The following is a 16,232-nucleotide window of genomic DNA, read 5'->3' as shown; positions in this document are numbered from 1 at the left end:
CCACTGGAGACTGACCTGGCAGTGTAAAGAGTGTAGAGAGTGTATGAGGAGCCCTTGTAAATAGGTGTCAGTATTTGCTGCTTTGTCCTTGTAACCTGCTGTGAACTGAAGTACCCCTCCTTAATCCTTACCCTGTGTGTGTGTGACCCCTTCGAGGAGTTTCGATCTCCGTCTGTCGAAGTCTGACGGGCGGAGGTAAATAAACGTGTTGTTGCCGGCACATCAGGGGTGTGCGAGCTTCATTCTGTGCGAATCCCCCGGTCATTACAATAAAGTGCACCGTGTCAATCGACGGAATTCCATTTGGCGTTTACCCCTCCTCTTGCACGTTTCGGAGTGAAGGGGCCTGGGGTCTGGGGACACCGGAGGCCAGGCCCGGCCCCCCGCAGCCATTCTGCACCAGCAGCGCCAGAGCGGGAAATCGCTTCAGCGGGTGGATTCTAGGGGAGCTGGGGGGTGGGCAGGTGGCGGAAGCCCAGGGCGGGGCTGGGCTCTCACTGGCGCTGTGATTGCAGGGACCGCTGGCTGCCGCGCTGGCTGCCCCTGCTGGCGGAGTGCCCCCTGCTGGAGAGGATGTACGAGGAGCACGCGCTGCTGCGGGACCACCGGGCGGTCAGCTCCCTCGGCGGGGTGCTGCGGACCCTCCAGGAGTTCAACATCACGCTGGAGTCCTCACTGGTCAAGGGCATAGACCTGTAGCCCCGCGGCGGCGCAGGCCTGGCCGGGCTTCCCCTGGATCGCTGAGCCGCTGGCAGCGCAACGCCGGAGGGAGAGACTGGACCGACTGGACCGACGGGGCCCAGGAGGCCCACGTCTACATGCTGTGCACAGAGAGGAGTGCAGTGTTGCCTACCGTAGCTCGTTCATTGAGAGACCCTTGAGATTTAGGTTAAAAAAAACCATAGAATATTTTTCACGTGCTAGATGTGTGTAAATCTATTTTCCATAGCACCAGCGATGAAAGGCTCTGACGCTCCTGCGCTGAGCTTGCCAGGGGGAGCCAGCCAGACATGTAGAGCGTGTCTCGTGCTGGGGGGGGGGATGTGCCCTCTCCCCTGCACAGAGACTGGCACGGTCCTGCTGCCCACGGGCACTGCCTTGCCAAGGAGGAAGTGGACACGCCAAGCTGACCGTCTCCGTCACGAGGTGCAGACCCCGGGGCCCGTGGGCTCCGAGCGGGGAGCCCATCTGCTGTTGCTTCTGCAGGCTGATTCAGAGCTCGTGCTTCATCTCGCCACACACTCTCATCACGTCCAGCTGAAGAGAGGGCAAACGGCCAGGAGCTACAGACAGGCCAGCGGGGGAACGTGCCCTGGTCGTGTCTTCTGTGTTGGAAATGAAGACGTGCTTCGCTGTAGTGGAGCTGGACTGCAGTCTGTCCGACACGGTGTCATTTCTTTTTGTCTTTTAATTCTAACTGGTCTCAGAGAACGGTCGAGAATGTTGTGCGTTCTGCCAAGAAATTCAAGCACTGAAATGTTTTTGAAATGGTTTACTACCCATTTTGCATATGAACAAATAAATACTAAATCATGCGTTCTATTTCAGTAAGCATTCAAGGCAACAAAAACCTCCACAAACTTTCAAGAGGTGACTTCTTTTGTCAGCTTTCCTCCAGAGTCTGGTTCTCACACTAGAGCACATTCTAGACTCCATTTTTCCACCAGAGTCTGGTTTTCACACTCAGACACATTCTAGACTCCAGCTTTCCTCCAGAGTCTGGTTCTCACACTAGAGCACATTCTAGACTCCAGCTTTCCTCCAGAGTCTAATGTGAACCATAGATCATCTAGTTTTAACTTAGATTTAATTCAACCTCTTCAAAGCAATTAAAGGTCATTCAATCCACGTCCGTTAGAAAGCTTTCATTCTAAATCTCCTCTGGGGTTGTCGTTCCTCTTCATTGAGAGGGTTGTGTGTGGATTTTGCTGTATTTCTGCAAATAAGTGTCTGCTCTGCTCACGAACTGCAAGTTCAGGCTGCAGTCAGTAGATCTAGAGATCAGCTTTGCATTGCTCCAGAACTAGAAACTGTGACCAGAGACAATAACATGTCTGTCCTTGTTCTTGTATGTTGCTAACAGTATTATATACAGGCACATAGTGGACAGTATTCCTGTTTCAATTTGGGAGACCCAAGGCCTCAGGAACAAGTGTAAACGTGCCATGTACATTTCTTAAAGACAACTTTCGTTCAGTTTTCCTGCATGGACTTGACTTGAGGACTCACTCCATGCCATACCAGGGACGAGGAAGGTTTTGTGACTTGCTGGTGCTGTGTGTGGAAAATCAGATGACGCCGGAGAGTCCGTAAAATCACCTGACTTTTCCCTGGCAGTCCCTGCTTCCACAGCACTGTAGCCTCACTCCTCTGGTCCTCTGGTACGTCAGGGGTGTTCCATCTGCTGCCCGGGAGAGTCCGATACTGACCTGTCTCTACTGCTGCACAGTACAGATCACAAGGCTGGATTTTAATCACATTTCAGGCTTAAGTATTGAAACCACTTTCATTTCTATTTCCTTCTCTCAGAATCAATGACAACGTTGTTTAATCATTTAGGTCAGGAATGTAGCATTAGCATTAGGTAACTCCATATCCTACCCAGCTCTCTTCCCTGCGTTTGGAAGTCCAGTACTGTGGATGAACCCAGCCAGGAAAGTCCTAGCAAATACCTCTGGAAATGGGATGTTGGAAGTGATTGACCTTTTTTACATACCAAGAGAAATGAACTGAAGTTATTACAATCAGTCTGTGACACAAGACAGGACTAAAAATCTCTACTCACAGTCAAGTTTTGAGAGACTTTTTTTTTGCCTTTTTCACTGTCATTGTGAATTCACTACGCAACCAGCCATGACCTCCTGATTTTATTTCCAATGAATGTTCAGATGTCTGCAGTGCACTGTTTGTACATATCACTGTTGTTATGATATTTATGGAACATTTCATTAAACATGCTTTGTTCATTAAATTGAAAGTGCTGTTTTCTCCTGTGGACAAGAAGCCAGCAGCCATATCTGCAGGTGAGAGTGGTCAGTACCTGGATTGGTGACACTTGGGGAAAGATGAGGCTGCTGCTGGAAGAGGTGTTACTGGGGCCAGTAGGGGGCGCTCACCCTGCAGTCTGTGTGGGTCCTAATGCCCCAGAATAGGGACAGGGACACTATAATGTAAAAAGGCGCTGTCCTTCAGATGAGACGTAAAACAGAGGTCCTGACTCTCTGTGGTCATTAAAAAACCCAGGGCATTTCTCGAAAAGAGTAGGGGTGTAACCCCGGTGTCCTGACCAAATTTCCCATTGGCCCTTGCCAATCACGGCCTCCTAATAATCCCCATCTCTGAGCTGTCTTCCTCACTCTGGTCTCCTCCCCACTGATAGCTGGTGTGTGGGGAGTGTACTGGCGCAGTATGGCTGCCGTTGCATCATCCAGGTGAGGTTGTATACTGGTGGTGATTACCTGTAAAGAGCTTTGAGTAGAGTGTCCAGAAAAGTGCTATAGAAGGAATAATAATTATAATAATTATTATTATTATTATTATTATTAAGAAGTGTACAGCTGCTATCATTGAGGTATTCTGGCTGCATGGTGGTCAACAGGATACTGGACAGCTGAGGGGGAGTGTGTCAAGATGCCCAGGCTTCTCTGTGCCCTTTGTTACCCTACAAAAAAATGTAGCCCTTCCAGTCACTTGGCGAATGTAATATCTGAATATAAATACGTATGTTTTCTGTTAGCAGAGTGACTTCGACTGGTCGACCCCAGAACACTGACTTTTTTTTTTTTAAAGTCCTGTGGGGCTTCGACTTTGTTTTGGGTCACCGTCCTGCCAGGGCCTGATGCAGCGGAGCATTTTCATAGCATGAAGCTGCCCCCACTGTCCTCCACAGGAGGGACGGAGTTGTCAGGATGGTGTTCACTGTCACACTTGCGCTAAGCAAAGCGCCTAGCCCTGAGGCTATGAATGTCAGTTTGGTCTCATCGGACCATGGAGTCTTCTCCCACTTGGTCTCGGAGTCTCACACATGCCTTCTGGCAAACACTAGCCAAGATCTGATGAGATTTTTTCAGCAATGGCTTTCGTTGTGTCACTCTGGCATGAAGCCCAGAGCTGTGAAGCACTCTGCAGCTGCTGTCATATGCAGTTACTTCCATCTCAGCTGTGCAAGACTGCAATTCCTTTGGAGCTGTCATAGGCCTCTTGGTAGCCTGGTGCCCTTCTGCTCCCAGTTTTCTAGAGGACGCACTGTTCTGCACAGATCCACATTCGTACAGTATTGTCTCCGGTTTTCATAATGGACTTTACAGTGCCTTAGGGATTATTCAATTTTGTTTTATGGCAATGATTTGATTTCCCCACATTATTTCTAATTTTCTCAAATTATTACATTTGGGATGTTGCAAACCAACAAGTGAACCAGTAATGTTAAGACACTTTCAATAGATGAAAAGAGTTCAATAGTTCTATCTACCTTGAAATAGCCGAGTTTGCTAAAAAAAAAGCCTGTTGGCCTTTTTTTTTATAAATGGTGTCACATTTATCCAATCATAGGTTTTGACCAGTCCCAAGTAGTAAGAAGAAGGGGTTCTGAGGAAATCCGCTTGGGCTGTCTTTCGGTGTCTTTGAGGAAGTTGAATACCTGCGTCAGGCCCCTGTCATCCCGTCTGTTCAAATATAAAAAGGTTCAGGTCCTGTGGCTGGTCCAGACTCTCACCACCCTCTGGGTAAAGAGCCTTCTGTTCTTTGTTTTAAATGCACTTCCATGTAGTTTCTACGTTGTGGTTCTGTTTCACATTCACTCTGCAGAGCTCCTCCAGGTGACTTTGACAATGGCTGGGAGGGTTCTGAATATTCGGCTCAGGTCCATCGATTGCATTTATATAGTTCCCAGAGGTCTTCACACACGGGGGGGAGAGAGGAACTGCCCCACCAGGTGAACAAGGGCAAAGCTCGGAGGAAGCCCTATTGCTCAAGCTCAAGAGTGGGGCTGAGCCAGGACAGCAGGGTCAACAGCCCTATCCAACAAACAGGACCACTGGACCTCAGCTTAGCATCTCATCCAAAAGAAGGACAACCCACCGGATGCTATGAGGGGATGTGGAGTGGAATCTGTGGTTCAGAGGGTGCCACCTACTGGCCCACCAGAACCCGTTACAAAAAGCGGGAGGCTTGTAGAAGTTTTCCTATCCCAGGACAGCCCCTGTACATCTCCGCTCCTGACTGAATGACAACATCGGGTAAGCAGGAAGGCTGTCGCGCTCACAGGCTGCTAGGCCCAAGACCAACACAGCTCAGTTCTCCTACACCGTGAGCGCTGGCCATTCCTTTGCGCCCCCAAAACGAATCTGGGTGCGCTTTGCTCCAACCACCCCCGCTGTCAGCTTGACCTGGTGTGAAGACAGACAGCGCCAGACCTCGAATGCACCACGTTATCAGGAGAACGTGATGCAAAGCCACATATTTACCAGAAAGCAATATTTCCGCGGCAGCGTTTCAGGCTAAGCACTGGCGACGCGCTGCAGGGTGGGACACGTTTCTTGCAGGCTCCATAAACTCCGTGCGTGGTTTCCCGCCGGGTTTAGACTCAATGGTGACGTTCCACCAGCTCGGCGCAGGGTTATGATCTGAGCCCAGCAAGGTATCCATCTTCGCAACAGCGCATTAATGCCGCTATTGTTAGCGGTGGGCAGATACGACCCGTCTCCGGCCGGGAACAAAGACGTGAGGCGCACCACTTCCTCCTCCATCTGCAGAGGCCATCTGCTGCTCCAAGGTGACGTCTATCGCCCCGCCCCTCTGCTTCCATTCGCCAGGCGCACAAAAGTGTGCCATGGCAACCAGTACCAGCCCCCGTTTCCCGCGCAATATCCCTTTCCTTATAAGGCCATCAGAATGCAGACGCCACGAAACGTCAGGCGCGTATGCAAATAGGTTTGATTGAAGAAAATGGTGGCGTGGGAACGGAGCCTGCGCAGAGCGGAGCGATTTACTATTTCCCAGACGGAGCAAGTGAAGCGTCAACAAGCGAGCGCAGTTTGTGTTATTGTGTCGGATAGTTCAATGAATCCGAGTTGCGGCTGCCGTAATCACAACTGCATTTCGTTTTGGGTTCGAAGTCCACGCTCTCGGCAGGTAGGGCTTTCCGTTGTTTAGAGAGAGGAGAAAACGTGCTTTAGTGTAACAAGTTTCTTAGTTGCTACGTAAAGCTGGTAAATGAAGATATTTTTTATTGAAGTAGCCTACTTTTTCTGCGGGCGCGTGGGTAATCGTTGTTGATGGGGGTTTTTCCCCCCTGATTGCTTGTTTTAAATATTTTTGAGGACTCCCTCGTCCTCCTAGGGTGAGAAAAGCAAACTTCCTTCAAAGTTTCTTGTATATTTCAAGAGCGCACGTAACTACGACACGGTCCTGTAAAGCGTGCAGCTCCACTACTGTCAAGCGAAGTCTATGTCGATAGCTGACTTCAGCCTTATTTACCTGCCACTGATCGACCGAACATTTGCTCGTTTTGACCTCGTAACCTATATATTCTCCTCCTGCTGACCCGCTGCAACAGAGACGGGTCGTAGCTGCTGAATTGTCCTAATACAGGCTTATCTGCGACATGTGTTTAACGTGGTTTGAATGTTTTCGTATTTCACCAGCATGGGACAGGCTAATGTAGTAAGCGTTTCAGATGGACTCGACTACCGCTGCGGTGAAGATCATTAAATAACCCCACGCAGGTGCCGCCTAAAAAGCTGTAAACGTTAAATCCCAGTGTTAGAACAGTCTCTTGGACCCCGTTTAGAAACGGCACTTGATTATGCTTGAATAGCGGATCTAACTTCCAAAAACGCGCTTAGGTGCGTTTGTCAGCCTGTACAATGTGTGTATTCGTCTGACCGCGCTTTGGCGATGGCGTCTGTCTCGAAGACCAGACTGGTGGTCGCATCTCCGGCCATCTCGATGACCTCTGTAAGCATTTCCTCGGCAGCGCGCCGTGTGGCCGCGTTTGCAAGGTGGGCTCCTTTCGGAGTTCACATCCCCCGTCCGTGTGTCCGTGAGACCGGCGCGCCTGCGAGTCTGTGCGCCGGTGCGCTCTCCGGGTCGGGCACCGGCGCCCCAGCGCGCAACCGCCTGGAAACAAAGGGCGCCGCAGGTTACACTGTGCGGGAGCAGTTGTGCTGGGAGTCGCCAGTCCTGACCGGCTTTCCGCCGCTGAGTCTGTAAACCCCGGCCGTGGCGGGGACGTATCCGTCCCCCAATAGGCAGAAGTGCGCCCAACGCGGTAGAAATGGGCTGCATATGAAGAACGGGGCGCACACGGGAGCTAACCGAGCCGCGCTTCCCCTGAGCAGCGGTGGGCGGTCAGAGCGACGTCTCAGGGCAGTGTCGCCTGGTGACAAAAACGCACCGTATAAAACGCAGCTGCTGCTGCAGCGAGTTCTGTTCGTCGAGGGGGAGTTTGTTCTGCTTGGTGTTTGTATCTTCCGTACGGCAGTTTTCCTTCCTTTCGTGGCGGTTTCCGCAATTGCAGCGCTTCGCGGGTCTGTGTACCTCACACTCCTCCCCCGGCTGCCCTCGTCTGCAGCGTGACGTCAGGCCTGGGACAGCTCGCCAGGCAGGCCAGCGGAGCCCTGGGGAGCAGCTGCTCTCGCTAGCACTTCAGAGATGGCTTCTGGTCTTGCGAACAAACTGAGTTGCTTTGCTTTAATTGGTGCCACCCCGTGCGCCTGCACTCTAAACCACGGACCACCGCTAGGAGAGTTGCTAGAGAATCTGATTTTATCTCGGACGTTTCCCGTGCAGTGTTGAAGTGGGCGCCGGGTTTCTGTCCGTGAAGGTCGATGCGCACCGTGGCGGAGCTCGGCGGACCGGAGCGCTTGCTGTCCGACAGCGTCGCCATCTGACCGACCGGCGGCTGCCGACCTACTTTTCGTGTGGGTCACACAAGACAGCTGCAGAGCTCCAGTCGAGTGCGGATTGACGCACAGAAATGATCTCCGCTTCTTAAAAAAAAAACGCTTATTTTACGGCCACCCGTAGCGATGGGCGTTTTCACACATGGGACCAAATTCAGACCGTTTGCAACCCAAATAAAGCAAATTTAACCCCTCGGCTACAACTCTCTAGTCGTACCGGTCTGCACCTCAGGATCTGTGAAAGTACCTGGGTAGGACTGGTTTTAAAGGCGTGGGAAAGTTATAAACAGAATCCAATAAAAGTCTAAGAATGTGTGTAAGCCTGAAAGCGAGTTTGTCATTTTATCTTATGTAAAGGAAATTAGTAGACAATTACGTGGCATTAATTCTAAAAGCCTTCTGCGGGTTTAGTAACGAGATCGAAAACGTGTTGAAGTTCGCTTGACGGAATGGGGATATTGAAAAGGATGAGCTTGAGTTTCTGTTCAACAACGACTGAGTTCAACCTGTAATTTATACTTATCCAAAATATTCAGAAAGAAACAGTCCACCTGATGTCCCACTGAGCCTTTGACTGGACCTCTGTCCAAATCTGTCCAGATTCTTATTAAAAACCTAGTTTATAAGATGTGTTCCCATCTCGGAGAGACAGCTGATTTTCTCAACAAGCCACAGGTGTTAATATGAGCTCCTGATCTGTTTTTACGCACAGTGGATGTGTCAAGTCTTGACACCAGTATTCCCCATCAGAACGGTATGGATGCTTTGAGCCGTGTGCCTAATTGGGGAATTCCCACCAATTAAAGCTGCTAATCCGGACGGAGCTGGTTTATAGAAAGGGTTCGCTTGAGCCGCGCTCCTCTGGCGCGTCAAATACCTGTGCTGCAACGTCTAGAATAAAGCCACCCCTTTAAACAATAACGCAAAGTTACATTTATCAGTTGGAACAAATGTAGGTTTTTAAAATTTCATTTGATGTTGCTCCGGAGAACAACAGCGAAAGCCGTCTAGCCCGTCTGGAAGTTAGCAGTTAATGGATCGGAAGCTCTTATCCAGACGTTTCCCGAAAGAAGACAGGGCATCATCTTCAACAGCTCGTGCCCTCCTCCCTCTGTTGTGGAAAGAGCTGTGTCCACGTGTGTCCGTGTGGTCTGGGCTGTCTGTGTCGCTGCCCTTGAGGAGTTTGAATACTCGAGTGAGGTCTCCGTTCTCCACTACTGTTCCAGTTTCTTCAGCCCCTTGAGATCTGGAGTGTATCTGGTTGTTCCTCCCTGGACTGACTCCAGGGCAGCAGGCTCTTGTCTATAGAGTGGTGACCAGAACTGCAGCCAGCTCTCTACCAGCGAGCTCTTACTAGTGAGTAAACAGTTTCTGACACAGCCTGCCCTGGCGTTTCCCTGCACTGTCCAGGTGGGCAGGTGTCAAAAAGACTTGGGTTTATGTTTGTAGGAAAAAGAGAAGAAGCAACTTCTTTTGTGTTCTTAGTTGTTCGTGGCCGGTGGTTTTGCTTTTATTACGCTAATTATCTGTGCTAGTCCTGTGGACATGAGAGACTCGAGCGCGTGTGCCTGCGCAGGATATGCTCTTCAGGAACGCTCTCCTGCTCCGGGGCTCTGTGTCCCTCGCTCTCGGGGAGCTGGTTTTGTTTCCTCTCGTGTGTGGGCGCTGTGCGGGGCAGGTGGGCCTCTCTGCAGCCCGGAGCCTCACTGCCCTGTGCCCTGTGCCCTGTGCCCCCGCAGGAAGATGTTTGGGTTCCACAAGCCGAAGATGTACCGCAGTCTCCTGGGCTGCTGCATCTGCCGGGCCAAGTCCTCCAGCTCCCGCTTCACGGACAGCCAGCGCTACGAGAGGGACTTCCGCAGCTGCTTCGGGTAAGAGCTCCAGGGTCCCGGGGCTGGTCAGGGGAGCCCCTGCGCTCGGTGCCTTGACCAGGGGAGGTCAGTCAGACCGCAGGGAGAGGCCTGGCAGCAGTGGTGGGCTGAGGTCGAGGCCCAGCAGGGTGGTCAGTGAAAGCACAGCGGGGACAGCGAGAGGCCGGCCGGGCTCATGCAACTGTGCACAAGGCTGCGGCGTCAACACAACTGGAGACCGATGCAGTGTGCACTTCCACGCATGAATGAATCCACAGAGGCACTAGCCGTACCTGCTCCAGCATAAGCCGAGTCGCCCTTAGCTATGTCTTTGCGCTCAGGTGCATCGCTAACCATCTCTCGTCAGGGCTCGTAGGAGTGTTCATGTTCAAAGCGAAAGCAGTGTTGTTAAATGAAATAGTAATTGAATTCTGGTTAAAAGTTCAGGTTGATGAGGCAAGACACCTGATCAACCTGATCCTCATAGTACTACAGTATTGGTGTTTTGTAGATTATAATTTTTCTAGTTTTAATTTCTATGCAAATTGAATTCTGCATGAAAGTACTGTCCTAAATGTTTTCTTCATATTTAGTAAAGCCTGAGTTGTGATTAGCACAGTGTTGGACGCCCTGAGAGATGTGTGCATGAGTGATTCCTGAATTGCCTGTTTGCAGTCCAGTCACAGTCGGGTCTGCGGCTGGGAGTCGTTTCTTTTCGGATCCGGTTCCGTCTTTTGACCTGGCGGTGTTGTCTCCCGCAGGCTGGGTGAGGCTCGGACTGGAGAGATCTGCAATGCCTGTGTCCTGCTCGTGAAGCGCTGGAAGAAGTTACCGGTCGGATCGAAGAAGAATTGGAATCACGTATGTATTGTCAGCCCTGCTTTGCACTTCAAGAAGCGCTTTTGTAGCTTTTTGTAGTTGGGTAATTGCTTTGAATAGAAGTTGATCTGGGGGGTGCAGTTTCATTATCAAGGTCTTTTTTTTTTAAATGACCTTGATAATGGAACTTTAAGCATGATGTTTCACAAAAAGTACAATATTTTAAGTGATTGATATAACATACTAGAAATACTATTCATGACGTGTACTTGTATACAGTAAGTTTGATTTTGAAGTGGCGAGATCATTGCTGTCTCCTGGGTTTGCACCCCAGCTGGTGTCAAATTCCCGTGGCAGGTACTGCAGAGTTTGACGCTGGCCAGCGAGGGGCGCTGTGCAGCTCTAAATGAGCAACAGTGATTGAACCCCAGCAGGGGGCAGCGCTGCACCTTAATCCCTCTGGGCAGTGTGCGATAGAGGTGGTGTGATATGTCTTCAGGTGGGTGAGGGCCAATGCTCCCTCTCAGCTGTGCGCATTTGCGGCGCACACAGGTTAGGAAATCCGCGCACATAGGAAGCTGAACTGTGCACAAAAAAATAAATTCCCCCCAAAATATGATCATAATAAAACAAACACGGTTGTCAACTGAAAAATGCTAAATTGACCATGAGACAAGAGAGGCCCAACTTGGCTGTGTGAATTATTATTGCTACTCGATCATCGATATCTCTGCTCTCGTACCTCCCTGCTCCTGCTCGCTCCACACTCGGTCTCTATGACTGGGCTCGCTGAGTCGCTGTCCCGGTCTTCTGGACCTCTATGCTTCTCTGAGAACGACTATATTAACAAAAAGTAATTTCAGGTTTACAATTTTACATACAATTTACAATTTAGTGCGCACAAGTTTTTGTCAAGGGGGGAAAAACTTGAAATTTGTGTGCACGTGGGCCATTAGAAATTAGAGGGAAGATTGAGGAGGTAAAATGTTCAGTAAACTCTCTGGGGAGCGGGGATGGGGTCTGGAGGCCCCGGGCTGTCCCCCCTCTGCCTGGACTAACGCCGCGCCGGGCACTCGCAGGTGGTGGACGCGCGTGGGGGTCCCAGCGTGAAGACGGCAGCGAGGCCGAGGAAGATGAAGCTGCTGTCCGGCAGAGTCCGGCCCGGCCCAGGCCCGGTCAGCAGGCTCCAGGGGCGGCTGAAAAGACACCGTAAGACACCGCGCCGGGAGCCGCATGCTGGTGCCCACGAGGCCTCCTCTCCCATGCCATACCTCACACGCCCTGTCTCCTGTCTCCTGTCTCCTGTCTCCTGTCTCCTGTCTCCTGTCTCCTGTCTCCTGTCTCCTGTCTCCTGTCTCCTGTCTCCTGTCTCCTGTCTCCTGTCTCCTGTCTCCTGTCTCCTGTCTCCTGTCTCCTGTCTCCTGCAGACTCCGACGCGCACAGCTCCGCCTCCAGCGCCTCGCCCGCCCAGTCACCCAGCTACAGCCACCCGTCCGACGAGGGCTCGGACTCGGAGCTGCCCGTGGGCGCCGGCCGCGCCCCCGTCTTCTCCTTCCTCGACCTGACCTACTGGAAGAGGTAGCGGCCGGAGGGTGGGGGGCGCTCCTCTGCTCGCTGCGGCCCCCCAGGGTGACGCTGGGGCCTGGCCGCCGGAGTGCGGGGGGGGGAGGTGGCAGGGCGGTCCGACTATGCTGCTGCGGGCACGGTCATTCGCTGACCAGGCCTGAACCTTGTTTTGTTTTGTTTTTTCCTCCATCCTTCTAATTTTTCCAGGCAAAAAGTGTGCTGTGGGATCATTTACAAAGGCCGCTTCGGAGAAGTCCTGATCGACCCCCATCTCTTCAAACCCTGCTGTGGCAGTAAGAAGGAGGGCGGGGAGCCCCCGGAGCCCCAGGGTGTGCAGTCCCCACCCCCGGCCAAAGAGGAAGAGGAGGAGGAGGAAGAGGAGGAGTGGTGACGCTTTGACTGGTTTGCGATCGGCTGCTGCCTCGTTTGGCTTTGATTTCCAAGGGCAGCTAGACCCTCCTTCGCTCTTCCCTTTCATTCCCCTGCCGGTCGGATCGCTCCCACGCCTGAGCCAAATGGGCTCTTCCGCGTCCGGGAGCTTCAGGAATCCAGCGGGAAGATGCCGACTCCACGCGGGAGCAGTCCAGGACCGGGCTCTCCGTCTTCCCCGTTGTGTGAACGCGCACACGACCGCTGTGACCACCAGGATGGACCCGTAGTGTTTACACCTGCCTTAGCTCTACTGCTCCTTTCAGGGACTAGACACTCCCAGAGCTGACTTTACAGCTGTTTGAGCTTTTACAAAAAAGGTAACATGAAATGAAAGTCCTTTAGCCTTAAATGTGCCACGTTGGTATTCAAGGGCCAGTGAATCCTCCGTCAGGAAACCCCTGTGATCTCACTAAACAATTGTGACCGTTGTATAGTGTTCTTTTATTCTGTGATTCATTAACATGAGTATCTGTGCATGAGTGCTAAATATGGCACATGAAAGTCATTATTGCAGTATTGCATGAATTGACACAGTGCACAGCCTACAGTTTTCTGGACTGTGGGATTTAAGTGCTATACAGCTTTTGAAAAACACTATATCAGTTATTTCCCTGTATGCCCTCTCCTTGTTATGAAAAGTGATCATCCCCACAGCTCACAGCTCTTGGATCCTGGGTTCAGTCCTGGCCTGGGGTACTTTGTGTGGAGTCTGCATGTTCTCGTCACTTTCAGCTGGTGCTGTGGTTTCCTCCCGTCTCCCAGAGACAGGCAGGCTGGGTTACTGGAGGCTGCTCCCAGCTGGTGTTCTCAGGGACAGAATGGCGTCCAGCCTTGTGCCTTATGTGTCCAGGACGGTCTCCGGCTTTCCACAGACCTGGCCACACCTCGGCAGTGATCTGCCCGCCCATCGGGTCAGGCCCCTGCCTGATCTGCTGCTGCGTTCCGGGGAGTATGGGAGAGCAGTGCACGAAGGCCTGCACCTCTCCTGTCCTCTTCCTGTGGCGAGAGCTGGCTGGAGTGCTAGTGGTCTTTCAGTGCAGAGCTCTCCCTTCCAGGCTCCGAGTCGTTTCTGCTGGATTCTGCCACATCCCCTTCAATCCCCTGGAGTTTCCACAGGGACCTTTCCTCCACGTTCTCTAGGGTTTGGCTGTTGTGATTGAAAGCCTCCTGGTACCACCCCACCCACGAGGTCTCCTGTAGGCACTTTCAGCTCCTGAAACAGCTGGAGAATGAAGGATGGTTGTCGGCTTTCACGCCAGTTAAACTGCCCGAATGTTCACCTGCTTGACTGTTCCAGGACGGTCCCATTGGTGTGCGACCTGTCTCAAGTTTCAGAGAGACCATGAACAGACGGACCTAAAAGGCACAGAGCTGTCTTGGACTTGTACTTCCAGGAGGCTCTTTGCTTCTCAGAACCAATAACACGGAAGATGTTTGACAGCTCTTCACTTATTCCTGAATCTTGCTAGGCCTGGGTTTTAAAGAGCTGTCTTCCCTACAGTTTTTCTCCACTGGGTTGTGCAAACGTCTTCATTTTTCAATCAAAATAAGGCATTAGGCACGATACTTTGAAAAATGTAACCAAATCAGCTACATATGTATCACGATACTATAATTGAGCTCAAGCAGAACTGATTAAGAGATGACCTCCAGCTGCTTCAAGCTTTCAAATCTCTCACTAGAGGTTCTTTTGTAAATCAGAACAGTTATTCTGCGTGTGCAATTGCTGTCATTATGAGGGATACTTCTGTTGTAATTGTGATTTTTTTTTTTTATTGCTCCTGTTTGGTTTTACTTCAGCTACAGCACCAACACATTTAGCAAAACCTAGAACAGTGATGCTTGTGCCCACTTTGAGTTTTTGTTTTTCTGTAGGAGATGATCACGGTTCTGAAGAGAATCGTGTTTTGGACACTCGTTTGGAAGTCTGGGCTTGCCTCCGCGTAGGGTGGTCCAGAGCGCGTGAGGACTGGCTCTTGGGACAGAAGGCCTGTCCCTCCACCCTCATCAGCTCAGAGCTCTTGAGGCCCAATTCTGGCTCCTAGGATGAGCGAGCTGTGGGTTAAGCCAAACATAAGCTCATCTCTTTCCAATCCCATATCATCTTCTGTGTGTCAGTGCAAAGATTACTGCAATAATGTTTTGTTTTTAAAGAAATTAAAGGAATTAACCTCTTTAAAAAGCTGGTGTTGGGTTGAACATGCTGGCAGCTGTTTTGTGTGCATGTTCGCCTGTGAGAATTGGACTTGTTAAGCCCAGAGATTGACCATGTAAGGCTTCTCTTTTTGTGCAGAAATGATTACAGACTTGTCCACAGGCTGTTTTTGTGTATTATTTGTGTGTACAACAGTACCGTGCATGCACACTAAAATGGTACACTTTGTTTTCAGTTTTATGTACGGGGTAAATATTGTAACGACTTCTCTCACTGTTATTTATTTGTATTTATTTGTATTTGCTCTCTCCCTCCTGACTGTACTTTTACAAGAAATTCTTAGGGCTGTGTGGGAGTGGAGTACCCGATCCGGACACTAAAAGCCACTCGTGGCGTTAGCAGGTGTGTGCATCTTGCAGGCACGCACAGTGTGATTCAGCAGTGTTGTGCTGGTGCCAATGTAGAGCTCATTTTGTGCTTTCTTCTTTTAAAATATGTAATTAGACCATCATACAAATAATGGTGGGGTGGGGCAATTTAATTCAGCCACAGTGCCCAAATTATCCTGACTCAACTGATGCATCTTATCTAGCACTGTTTGTACAGATTTCTGCAGATGAGGGCAAAGTTTTTTATCTGTAATTCAAATATTTTAAATACAACGTAGCAGAAATCTGGATTTTGTTAATGCGTTTAAGAGGATACTCCTTTAATTGAGGAGTTATCCAGTTTATGAGGAACAGGATCCCAGTGAGATGTTTGCCTGAAAGTCTGATGACCTCCCATCATGGTATCTGCAGCAACTAGTTTCTTAGCTGTAGTGTTACAAGCATGTATGTAGCTATGCACTTTGTACTACTATATTAGAGATCTCTGGAGCAAGTTTTGTATTTTTTATACATATTGTACTTTTTTACTAGTTCTATAATAAAGGTAGCTTGTGGAGATTTCAGTGTGCATGTGTGCTCCACTGTTAATGAGCAAGGAAACTTGCTCTATAATCTTTTCATCTTTGCAGGGGCTTAAAAGTTTTCAGAGTATCCAAACCATAACTCTAGAAAGGGAGCTTACTGGACCTTCATTATACTGCACCGAGCGATTTGTAGCCAGAAAAGATTTTTGTTCCGTTTACTAACACCCGCAGTTGATAAGTTTGTTTTTGTGCTTTTATCTACGTGATATTTTCATATTAGACTTTCCCTCATCAATCATTATGCTGTTAATATTTCATACATCTTAGTTCCCTTTTTAGATCAATTTTAGGTTAATTTTAGTTACCCTGTGCAGTTTGTATAGGAATAACTTCATTTGCTCGGCTACATTCTGATTTTGCGAGTACAGTTATAAGAGGGCAAGTGTGTGTACACACTTCACGGAACTTCATGTCTGACATGGACATGTTAATGGGCATCAGGGGATTTGTTTCCCTCTGGCGGAAGAAAGCAGTTACTGCGAAAAACGCCAACGTAGGCAGCACCTGCTGTCGCCCTCGAAAATAAGATTATG

General features: G+C 50.1%; 2 protein-coding genes across 11 annotated transcripts in view; both read left to right on the top strand.

The window, feature by feature from the left end:
* Positions 1–2,971, top strand: part of dennd5b (DENN/MADD domain containing 5B) — an 84,453-nt gene extending 81,482 nt beyond the window's left edge. For 7 of the 8 annotated variants that reach the window (XM_088646064.1, XM_088646063.1, XM_088646065.1 and 4 more), the window contains one exon: positions 516–2,971. In XM_088646064.1, the coding sequence (XP_088502190.1) occupies positions 516–699 (184 nt within the window). In that variant the 3' untranslated portion in view covers positions 700–2,971. The remainder of the gene's footprint in view (positions 1–515) is intronic. The other variant, XR_015941274.1, reaches the window with a different exon arrangement.
* A 2,906-nt stretch (positions 2,972–5,877) lies between these two features.
* sinhcaf (SIN3-HDAC complex associated factor) lies at positions 5,878–15,673 on the top strand. 3 transcript variants are annotated; one of them, XM_088646075.1, is made up of 6 exons: positions 5,891–6,132; positions 9,644–9,775; positions 10,516–10,615; positions 11,653–11,782; positions 12,001–12,151; positions 12,347–15,673. In XM_088646075.1, exons 2-6 carry the CDS (start codon positions 9,648–9,650, stop codon positions 12,528–12,530), a joined length of 693 nt encoding a protein of 230 aa, XP_088502201.1. In that variant the 5' UTR covers positions 5,891–6,132; positions 9,644–9,647; the 3' UTR covers positions 12,531–15,673. The 3 variants fall into 3 exon arrangements, with proteins under 3 accessions (XP_088502199.1, XP_088502201.1, XP_088502200.1); XM_088646073.1 differs by lacking the exon at positions 12,347–15,673 and having other exon boundaries at positions 5,878–6,132; positions 11,653–12,151; XM_088646074.1 differs by lacking the exons at positions 5,891–6,132; positions 12,347–15,673 and adding an exon at positions 6,155–6,340 and having other exon boundaries at positions 11,653–12,151.
* The last annotated feature ends 559 nt before the right edge of the window (positions 15,674–16,232 follow it).

The sequence above is a fragment of the Lepisosteus platostomus genome, chromosome 9 (genome assembly GCF_059453375.1).
Source record: "Lepisosteus platostomus isolate fLepPlt1 chromosome 9, fLepPlt1.hap1, whole genome shotgun sequence".
In the NCBI taxonomy this organism is placed as follows: domain Eukaryota; kingdom Metazoa; phylum Chordata; class Actinopteri; order Semionotiformes; family Lepisosteidae; genus Lepisosteus; species Lepisosteus platostomus.
This window is presented reverse-complemented; position numbering and strand designations above follow the sequence as displayed.